Source organism: Setaria italica, chromosome IX, assembly GCF_000263155.2.
Source record: "Setaria italica strain Yugu1 chromosome IX, Setaria_italica_v2.0, whole genome shotgun sequence".
Classification (NCBI taxonomy): domain Eukaryota; kingdom Viridiplantae; phylum Streptophyta; class Magnoliopsida; order Poales; family Poaceae; genus Setaria; species Setaria italica.
This window is the reverse complement of record NC_028458.1, coordinates 33,307,737-33,319,320: the sequence shown is the minus strand read 5'-3', so window position 1 is coordinate 33,319,320 and position 11,584 is coordinate 33,307,737. Positions and strand designations below refer to the sequence as shown.

Here is an 11,584-nt window from a genome sequence, read left to right as displayed (position 1 = left end):
TTTAAACTAGTTCATACTAATTTTCTAAGGATTTAATGTAATTTATACAATTTACACATTAAAAAATCTAAAAAAGGGGCTTGTGTCAGCAAGCCTCGTTTGGAGGGGGGGCCGAGGGGCGCGCCCGTACCTCGCAGCTAGCCAGGGTGCGCCGGCGCTGGTGCACAGTAGCGTGCAGTGGCGGACGGTGGGCTGGTCGGTGCGCAGGGCCGCACGACGGTGGATAGTGGACAGTGGGGCGGCCGGGTGGGCGGATGGTGGGACGGCAGGGTGGTGGAGCTGGTGAATAGTGGGGTGGAGGATGGCGGATGGTGGGGCGGGTGGATGGCGGGGCAGCGTGAAAAGACCGAGATGTCACCTAGAAGGGGGTGAATAGGTGATTTGACCAATTTATAAAATTTCAACCCACTCAGCAGCACTAACCAGGCCAAACTGATCAGCCCAGTTCAACAGACCGGTCAGACCTGTCCAGGCAGGGTGGCACACCAAGTGCTGCTTGAGTCCCTCCTTAACTTCTAGCACCAACCAAACTTGAAGAGTGGCTTCTGTAGATGATTTCCAAACGGGCAAAGTTGTCCCTGCACACAGGGCAAACACACCCAAGTAGATCGAAGCGGAAGCATAAGTAATTTGCTAGAAATCAACAAGTGAAGCAAAGTAAATCAAGCCACGAGGATTTGTTTATCCAAAGTTCAGATTCGCCGCAATGAATCCTAGGTCTCCATTGAGGAGCCTATTGGAAGACGAGTCTATTTCAACTTCCTTCCAACAAGCCGGGTCTCTTTCAACCACTTTTCTCGTCTCCACTAGTTGATCTTTTTCCTTGCGGAGGCAAGATCGCAGCCAACACAAATTTGATGTTGCTCACCACACCTTTGGAGCTAGCCAGTGATGCCTAACCGTCTAGGAGGCACACCTTCAAGAGTAACAAATACTTCAAAGGCTTTCTCGACGCGAACCACAAGTGCTCAAGTTGTGGATTGCTCTTTTTAGCTCACTAATGCTCACTCTCTCAACCCAACTCAAAGATTTCTCAAGAATCACTCAAGTCTCACATCGAGAGGTTGGGGATAGCTTTTCTGGTCACTACATGATGTCAAAGGTGTGTGTAACAAGCCACCCACCAAGGAGGGGGCCAAGGGGTATAAATACCCCAACAAACCAGAAACTAGGCGTTGGAGCTGATCAAACCGGTCAGACCAGTTGCTAGACCGATCTAGTTTGAAAAACTAGCCATTGCCCTTAGATCGGTCAGACCAGTCTGCCAAACCAATCAGACCGGTTTGGATGAGTTAGGCGTTAGCTCCCTAAACCCCAAGACCGGTCAGACCGGTTTGGCTGATTTAGCCAAAAACTCTCAAACACTCATTCTCGGTCCACCCACTGGTTGAACCGACCATTGTTATCTAAGCAGGGACAGTTAGCTCACTCAATTGTTTTCTTAAGGCCAATCTCACATAAGTCAACTAAGAGCACTTTTGGTGTTGTCAATTAGCTAATGTTGCATCCCTCTTGATAGTATGGTATACCTATACTCAAGAATAAATATAAACACTATATCATCCACTTGAGCTTGTAAGTCTTCATCCATGCCATACTTTGATCAATAGTCACTTGAGGACTATCAACATAGCTATCATCATGAGCACATCCATCTTGAGCTAGTGACTTAAGATTTTCCCTTGTTCATGATAAGATATACTAGAATCCTTAAGTCACTCCATTTTATCAATGACAATAGATTAGATGTATTGCATTGCTTCTCTCGGTAAGGCTTAGATATGATACTTCGAAACCACCCAGATACTAGCAACTTCACCTTAACAAAATGCACATAATCCATGCCGTAGCTTGACCACAGCTTGCTTAGTCCCTCACTCTAGTACCTCGCTTGATTTCTTCACCTATTTTTGCCACTTTGAGTTTAGCTTTCCTTTTGGCACCAACAATGAAATCCCATTTGAAATCCTCTTCAAATGCTTTGTTCGTGATTGATAAGGAATGTCTCATGAATTGCAAACATCCAATAACAAGACCAATACGTAACATATAAGCTCATGTCTTTTTATCACATGCACATGAAGTCAATATCCATTTGTCAATATCACTATTTTTTCTTAATGATCCCTTCACTTGTAAATCAAGCTATCACATGATTTGGAGACTTAGAGATTAACCATAAAATATATCCTCAAGTTTTACTTCACCCTTGCTTGTTATTGATCATATAATTGCATCATGGGATCACATACTCGCTTACTTTTCTTTATTACGAGCCATATAATACATATTCAGCTTATGAGAAAATATCACATCATAAATATGAGAACAAAGCCCTGCTCACAATGTTAAGCAAACAAGCTCTTTAATCATTTTGTCTTTCAATTCACCAAAACCCACTTAGGGGCCTAGATGCACTTTCACAGTGGACGGCGGGTCGGGAGGACGTCACCGGGGATCTGGGCGCAGAGGAGAAGGGGCGGCCGGGGATCCGGGGCGCGGAGGCAAACTATGGTGTCGGTGACGGATCGAGGGCTCCGAGGAGATGAGAGGAGGCGGTGGAGTGAAGTGTGGAGGAGACGAGGTGTGGGAGAAGTGGGTGGAGCTTATAACCCCTCCCATTAGTCCCATTTGCAACCGGGACTAAAGGGTGCTTTTCGCGTGGGAGATGAAAAAGCACCCTTTAGTCCCGGTTGGTATTACGAGGACTAAAGGCCCCCCTTTTTGTTTTGCCCCTTTTAATTTATATACTTTTTAAGTTGTTTTGCACTAGTGTTGTTAAAAAAAACCTTACATATTTTAAACATGCATAAATATATTAAATTAGCAAGTATATTTAAAATAAGTTTGAATTAGTCATTAATTCTATACTAGTTGACTAAGTTTTTAAAATAATTATTTTAATGCATCATTATCATCAACAAACTCTTCAATTAAATAATTTCCACGCGCAAAAATGCAATTGATGTATGTGGTTAAGTTAACATTGTTTATATTGATTGAATAAAGGTTCACCGAGCAATACAATGTAATTCAAATGTTCTAATGGCCATAGAGCATTACATAAAGGTGCACCATATTTAGTGCATTACAATGTAACGTTAAAAAATTTCTTCTTGACGAAAATTCCTTGGTCATGATTGCGGCGTAAGCACGGAGCCACTTCTTTGGCTAGCATGATGCTTGGATCAACTTCGATAGCGATTGGAGGCATGCCATCAAACTGATCATAATCATCTGACTAGTCTGTTTTGTCCTCGACTCCCATGATTTTTCTTTTACTTGGAAGAACTATATGGCACTTTCACTCCCATGGTTTTTCTTTATCTTCTAAATTTTTTTTGCGTTTGCTAGACATTTCATTCACATAAAAAACTTGACGCAAATCATTGGCAAGGACGAATGGTTCATCATTGTATCTAGTCTTGGTTAGGTCCACTATTGTCATTCCATACTGATCCTTTGTTACGCCATCTCCAATTAGCTTCACCCATTGGCAACAAAACACAGGGATGTTCAGCTATCCGTATTTGAGTTCCTAGATCTCCTCTATGAAACCATAATACGAGTCTTTGCTCTTGTTGCTTCTATGGCATCTATACGGACACCACTATTTTGGTTGGTGCTTTTTTGGTCTTAGGCTCTCGTGTAAAATGTATAAGCATTCTTGTAACCTTATAATTTCACGATTGTGCTAGAAGGTCCCCCGGCTAACCAAATGAGTTGTTCGTAAATTGGAGTTACCCATAAGGTGTTGACGCAACCAAGAGGGAAAAGTATCCATGTGGTGACGTATAATCCACGCATCGAATTTCGTCGGGTATTGGAAAAATAGAATCTTCTTGTGTTCCTCTATATACGGAGCCACAAAGGATGATTGTTGTAGAACCGTGAAGTGTTCTTTATGGAACAAATCACTCTCATTGCTCAAACTTGATTTCCTTCCAAGGGTGCACGTTTGCCATAGCCTCCCCTCGTGGCATGATGTTGGAACCCAAACGAATTAATTGAGTCAACAAAATTAACACAAAACTCAATGACCTGCTCTATTCCATATCCCTTAGCAATGTTTCCTTCTGGACGGGTACGATTAAGAACATAGTTTTTTAAACTAACATGAACCTCTCAAAAGGCCACATATTGTGCAAGAATACTGTACCAAGAATAGTAATCTCTTTAACTAGTGAACCAGGACGTGTGTCATAATATTGAAGAAGGATGGTGGAAATACCAACTCAAAACTGACAAGACATTGCGCCACATCATTTTGTAACTTTAGTAGCTTGGTCGGATCAATTGCCTTCTGCGAAATCGCATTGAGAAATGCGCATAGTTTTACGAGCGCCAATCGTACATTCTCTAATAGAATACCCCTCAGTGCAACTGGAAGCAACTAGGTCATCAACATGTGGCAATCATGGGCCTTTAGATTTGTGAACTTCTTTTATTTCATATTTATTATTCCCTTTATATTCGAGGAGCACCCAGACGGAACCTTGATACTATTCATGCATTCAAACATGCTATTCTTCTCTTCCTTGCTGAGACTATAACTGATAGGACATAAGTAGTACTGTCATTTATCTCTCTTTTCCGAATGTAGGTCATCTCATTGCTTCATACGTTTCAGGTCCTGTCGTGCTTCCAATGTATCTTTAAGTTCCCATAACAACCCATGAAGCCTAGCATGTTCACGCAAAAATTCTTTGTCAGGTGCATCACGTCTATTGTGTTGCAGACCTCTAGGATTTTCCAATAAGGTAGCTCCCAAAGTATAGACTTCTTCTTCCACATGGGTGCACGTCCATTATCGTCGTTCGCAACAGGTTCACTACCAAGACCCTTTCCAAAGACTACCTTACATCATTTATCATCTCAAATAAATGCTTTCCATTACGGTGTGCAGGTTTTTTACGATGGTCTAGCGCCCCTTTTAAATGCATCCCATTCTTTCTTAACTGGTGGTTAACAGAAATAAATCAACGATGGCCCATATATACGACCTTCCTACAGTGTTTCAAATACATGTTGTCTATGTCATCTAAATAGTGGTTGCAGGCCTGATATCCCTTATTTGTCTATCCTAAAAGGTTACTCAGTGCAGGCCAATCATTGATGGTTATGAACAACAATGCTCATAGGTCAAATCTCTCTTGTTTATCCTTGTTCCACACATGTACACCTTCTTCTTTCAAGAGCAGTAAAAGTTCATCAACCAACAGTCTTAGGTACACGTCAATGTCGTTGCTGGATTTTTTTGGGCCTTGGATAAGGACCGGCATCATAATGAAATTTTACTTCATGCACAGCCAAGGAGGAAGGTTGAACATACATAGGGTCACAGGCCAAGTACTATGACCACTACTCAACTCACCGAATGGATTGAATCCATCAGCACTTAAACCAAACCTTATAAACCTTATGTTCCTTACATCACTTTCAAAGTCCAGGAATGCTCTATCAATTGATCTCTACTAGGCCCTATCCTCACGGTGTCTCAGCATCTCATCTTGCTTACGTTCATTTTTGTGTCAGCGCATCACATTAGCACTCACATTTCTGAACAAACGTTTCAAACGTGGTATTATAGAGAAATACCACATCACCTTCACGGGAACTCTCTTCTTAGGAGGTTGCCCCTCAACATCACCAGGATCATCTCGCCTGATCTTCTACTGCGGTGCTCCGCACACAGGACAAGCATCCAATTTCTCATATTCATCACCACGATAGAGGATACAGTCATTAGGGCATGGGTGTATCTTCTGAACCTCCAATCCCAGAGGGCAAACAGCCTCTTTAGCTTCATATGTTGTGGACAGCAATTTATTATTCTCGGGAAGCATGCTCTTTAAAATTTTCAATATCCCCTGAAATGCCTTATCGGACACACCTTTTTTGCCTTCCATTGCAATATTTCTAGTGTAGTACCCAGTTTTTTATACCCCTACTTGCAATCTGGGTACAACAATTTTTTGATCATATATCACGCATTGCAACTTTTTTGATTCCGTCTCAGTTTCATAGTCTTTCTGTGCATCCCGTAGCACCTGACCAAGATCATTAATGGGGTCATATTCTACAAACTCTTCTTCATCAGCCTCGCCCATTGTAGTATCTACAAAAGCTTGGCCTACAGTCCAGTTCACAATGTTGTTATCATCCTCCTCTTCTTCGCCGTCTTCTATTATAACCCCTCTTTCTCCGTGCTTGGTGCAAACCAAATAGTTAGGCATGAAACCGTATCTAAACAACTGACTGTGAATAGTTCTTCTTGTTACTGCATTTGAAGCCCGAACAACATATGAATCCCTTCTCTGGCTTGTTGGTTGTGGCCACTTCAAGAAAATAATGCAAGTCATCAACAAACTCCTTGGTTTGTCTGTCCACGTTATACATCCATTATCGGTCCATCTGCATCATATTACGTGAAAAATAGACACAGGTCTTCATATTAGATAAAGAATTTGATCAATATTGATAATTTACATCAATCAACCTTCATAAAGATAAAAACAATTCACATGAAAATTACACTAATCAACATTCATATCATTCGCTAGGTTGACAAAAATAAAAATACTAGAATTCTGGAACAAGACAATAAAGATACATATACACTAAAGATTACAGATGCTTCATAGTGGACTTCACATTGTCAATTATCCTAAATTAATGGTACAACATATTAGAATGTTTGCCCTCAATTTTCTGCGAAGTCTATGGAGAGTCACCTCCAGTCCTCCAATACCAAAAAATAATGGTACAATAGAAGATCTTCGAGTCCACATACTTGGGCTGAATATCATAAAAGAATCTTGAAATAATTTTCCAAATGCCTTTTGGAGCCACGTTCTCATAATAGAAGTATGGTGGCACATAATAGCCCGTCTAGGCAAAAGATCTGTTCATTGGATATGGACCATTTTGGCAAGCCAAAACCAACAAAAACCCAATGGGTCAAGGTCAGTGAACAGATCTCTGCCTGAACAGGCTATTGGGCCACCATACTTCTATTATGAGAACGTGGCTCCAAATGCATTTGGAAAATTATTTCAAGATTCTTTTATGATATTCAGCCTAAGTTTGTGGACTCCAAGTTCTTCTATTCTACCATTATTTTTGGATTCTTGACTCTGTGAACTCCATTATGGAGCGTCTGTAGTCTTTTTTAGTGCATCTTTGTTGTCCTGTTCCACAATTGTAGCATTAAATTGACCGGTGTAATTTTCATGTCACTCTAATTTAACATGCAAACTATCAAAAAAATTATATCAATGACACAATTCTATTTCTTACACCTATAATTTATTTACAAATTAATCATACAAACTAGCAGAAAAGGTTATTCGCATGCATGAAAAACTTTGGCTAGCATGATGCTATTTCTATTTCTTGCACCTACATTTTTTTACCTTAATTTTATTGCAATGGCTAAATATTAAAAACATATTTACTCTATTTTTTCCCATACCTTATATCGATCAAGATATTTATCTAATATGAATCATATATAACAAGCAAGCTATCCATCAAATTCTAGCTTAAAAACATGTATAAATAAAAATCCTCTCCATTCTCCCTCTTTCTAAAAAACTCATTTTTCTCTATCTCTAAAGCATAAAATAAAATATAATAATAATAAATGAAGGGATGATGAAGTAGCTAACCTTTACAATGCTTTGGATGAGTAAATCCTCACGAAAATGAGGAAAAAAAATCAGGCAGCACCTCCCTAAGGTTGCTTGCTCGCTATGGAAAAGGAGCCCAAAGCTCTCGGTCTGAGTGGCTCAGACTCGGGGAGGAAGGAGCTGAATTTATAGACAAAACCCCCCGAGACTAAAGGGAGGATCTTTAGTCCTGGTTGACATTACCAACCGGGACTAAAGCTCTCTTTGTCGGTGACCGTCGGTGGTGGCCTTTTGACCCAGGACTAAAGGCTTTTAAGTCCCGGGTCCAAACACAACCGAGACTAAAAATGTTGGATGGAAGGTCTCTTCTCTACCGGTGAACAAACCTCCAAACCGGCGTGATGCACGGTTTGGGGCAGGCAGTGATGCACTCTAGTGCAGTAGTGATTATTTAGTAATGAGCTTAGGAGAATTTTTTGGTCATATATCGTCATATAATTTGACTTGCAGTTGGTATGGTATAATTTTCTGGTATTTGACTTTTCTTCTACAATGCTAGACATCCTCGCATAGCTTCACAGATGGATACATGTTGCAAATGCAGATTAGTGAAACAGTATTATATTACTACTTGTTCATATACATCAGCAAGAAATCAAAGATTCTGATAGAACTAGATATATATACAAATGTATGATCACAAATATTAGGTGTTTAACTAGTACTTTCATGCTTCTCTCCAAGAAAAAACAAACATACATATTATGTTCCTTCTCAAAGATCAAACGATGGACCGGCGCTTCTTTGGAGAGATTGAAGATCCATGCTTCTCATAAGAAGTAACATCAGCGACAAGCTTCGTATATGGAGGTAACCGTGACTCCCATGCAACTAACACGAATTGATTGTTGGGTAGATAAATAGATCCAGTTATCAGGTCTCCAAAGGGAACATGATCCAATTTCCGTTCTGAAGAATCACCATCCCTTTCGACTCGAGGTGGCATCATACGAAGAGAAGAGCAGGAGTTAAATGTGGTGATGTCTATTGGCCGCTCATTATCAAGGATATCTTTTGGATGCTCACCATACATTGACAAGTTTTTATGCACCATTCTCTTGAAACGCTGCAGTATACAAAGCCAAAACTGGAAATCATGGTTCCTTCGCAGCAAATCAGCAATCACATTCGCAGTGATGAGCGACCCTCCCAATTGTATTGCTATCTCATTTGCTATGGCTGCCAAGTGTGGGTAATCCTTTTCATCTGTGCTTCCAAATGCTAACATTTTGAAGAGGTATCTGTACTCCTCATGAGTCAAACTATTTAGAAACACTGTCTTTACGGTTCCAAACCTTGCCAGATTTTCAATTCTGCTAATGATTATCACCTTGCTTCCGTCAATTGCTTTGTGTCTTGCAGTTGAGTAGAACTTTTCCCAATCATCATCATCCACATCCGTAACAAATTCAACAACAGCTAACATCCTCCCATTTCGAAACTTTTCCTCATCCATTCTGCATATGCTGTCTCCATTAATGAACACAATGGAAGAGAAGTGTGATTTGATACGTTCATTTTTGCACACGTGGCTAACCAATGTCTTCTTACCAACTCTGAAACCACCAATGATTGGGAGGACCATTGGGGTACCATGTTCCCCAGGATCTTGCAGTAAGATGTTGATGATATGCTGCTTCTCAACATGGCGACCAAACATAAAGTTATCAGTATAGAGGTACGTGTCATATGGCCTGCGGCAGCGCTCACATCCTCCCAACAGAACAACAAACTCATTCATGTTAGCAATAGCAGCTTCTAAATTTTCCAGTACACTCTGCAAATCATTACTTCCTGAAAAACTTGTAGCGGTACGAGAAAGTGTACAAGAACGCTTAAAAGGAATTGGAGAAAGGGAGGCCGATTGGGCAGATATGCTATTCACCTCCTCATTAGCGATTCTCGCAAAGAAAGGTTTGTACCTTGAGACATCCAGAATGTGATACCCTCGATACATGCTCTCCACAAGACACTTGAGTTGCTTTAGCATAATAGGATTGGTTATATACCTCCCTTCTGCCTCATGGATAACTGCATGGATCCTCAATAAGAGTTGCTCCATTCTGTCAAGCTTCTCATCTATCTCAGTCTTGTCCATGTATCTCTTCATCAGAAACGATACCATTCGGCTAAATATTTCAGTTGCTACAGCTGATATGGCTGCCTCCATCTAGACCTATGTGTTGTGTATGCTTGTGTGTATGTCCGCTGATGTTTAGCTGTGGTTTTGGACTGGTAACGACTAGATGATATGACTGCCTCCATCTAGCTAGCTAGCTCTATAGGTCGCTGCGTTCGCCTAGCCTCACTCATCTCTCTCTCCCTTTCTCTCTCTACACGGCTGAGCTGCTTATTGAAGTACTTTCTCCAGTTCTCTTCTCCCTTGCTTTCTTTTCTCCGCAGAGGCAGGAGAGAGAGAGAAAGGAGATGAGAAACGAAGAAAGGAAAGGAGGGGAGACGAGACGGAGATTGTGAATCGGCCGCGTGGGGACTGGACCGGACTGGCCGGCTCTGAGAAATTCCTCTGCGCGGCCGGGATCGATCGCCAGCCGTCCTCTGGCCTTTGGGTAGGCAGAGGCACAGGTCCAGCTGTGGTAGGTTGGCAGTGAGTGAAAACGAAGGCTGGCCAGCCACGTTCTTCCATAGGTATCTATAATTAATTCTTGATAGTTGCTTTTGTGCAGTGAGAAAGATTCAGCGTGCTATAAGTCAATGGTGACGTAAATGAAATACATCTGATTGGAAGATGTTACATCGGATTTGTGCACAGAAGATTGGTTGATATATTGCATAATACCGTAATAATCAACATATCGACCGTGACTATAAGTATGAGGATTTTCTGCATAAATAATCAGAGTTATTATGAAAAATTTATAGTTAAGACATGTCATATGTAAAAGTACTGGGGTATAAATGGGCTGCTGTCACATTAATAACCATAAATGATGTGGTTTACTATACCTATCTCCTACAAAACTGAATAAATGTACTCATAAGTCATAACCATGTTCATCATAGGCATACTGCCAGCAAAGTTTCAATTTTACCGGGAAATCTTGTGCTTTTCTTTTAGGGGTGTTTGGATCCTGAAGCTAAAGTTTAGTCCGTGTCACATCGGATATTCGGATGCTAATTAGGAGGACTAAACATGAGCTAATTACAAAACTAATTGCAGAACCCCTAGGCTAAATCGCGAGATAAATCTATTAAGCCTAATTAATTCATCATTAGCGAATGTTTACTGTAGCACCATATTGTCAAATCATGGACTAATTAGGTTTAATAGATTCGTTTCGCGATTTAGCCTAGGGGTTGTGAAATTAATTTTGTAATTAGCCTATATTTAATACTTCTAATTAGTGTCAAACATTCGATGTAATAGGAGCTAAAATTTAACCCGGCGATCCAGACAGCCTTTAGGTGGTGATGGTTGAAAGGGTCTATCTCGCGATCTTGTCGCTGTACACTACTCCTCCATCTGACTGGTTCCGTACCTAAGACTAGTTCAACTAAAGTTCTATAGTGTGATAATGATATATACCAAATGGGAGCTACACCGATGTCGACTAGGATTTAATTTCGTCCTGGCCCACCACAAGCTTCCACGTCAAGCCATGATCAGGTTGATTGGCAGCGTAAAATATCTTTGTTTGGTGAACCGATTGGTTTTTGTCTCTCACGGATCATTTATTCAGGATTTTTTTTTGAATCATCGACTGGTTTACTTTCACCCAGTACTTTTACGTCGGCAGGCGCTCCTGGTCCATGGCCGTAGGACTGGAGCTATGCATACCATCCCAAGGGAGGCCTTCATGTGGTGCTCTTTCCCAGTCTGCACACCTCAGCCTCACAATGCCGGCTCATCATTGCCACCACTCTTCGAGATGTTC

The 11,584-nt window shown here is 41.0% G+C and overlaps 1 protein-coding gene across 1 annotated transcript; it reads right to left on the bottom strand.

Annotated features, from left to right (window-relative positions):
• Positions 1 to 8,412: 8,412 nt before the first annotated feature.
• On the bottom strand, positions 8,413 to 9,861 carry LOC101783357 (disease resistance protein RGA2). The gene has a single exon (XM_004983364.2). It carries the CDS (start codon positions 9,859 to 9,861, stop codon positions 8,413 to 8,415), a length of 1,449 nt encoding a protein of 482 aa, XP_004983421.1.
• Between the last annotated feature and the right edge of the window lie 1,723 nt (positions 9,862 to 11,584).

Coding starts and splice junctions, on each gene's coding strand:
- LOC101783357 (XM_004983364.2), bottom strand. CDS start 9,861: ATGGAGGCAGCCATATCAGCTGTAGCAACTGAAATATTTAGCCGAATG.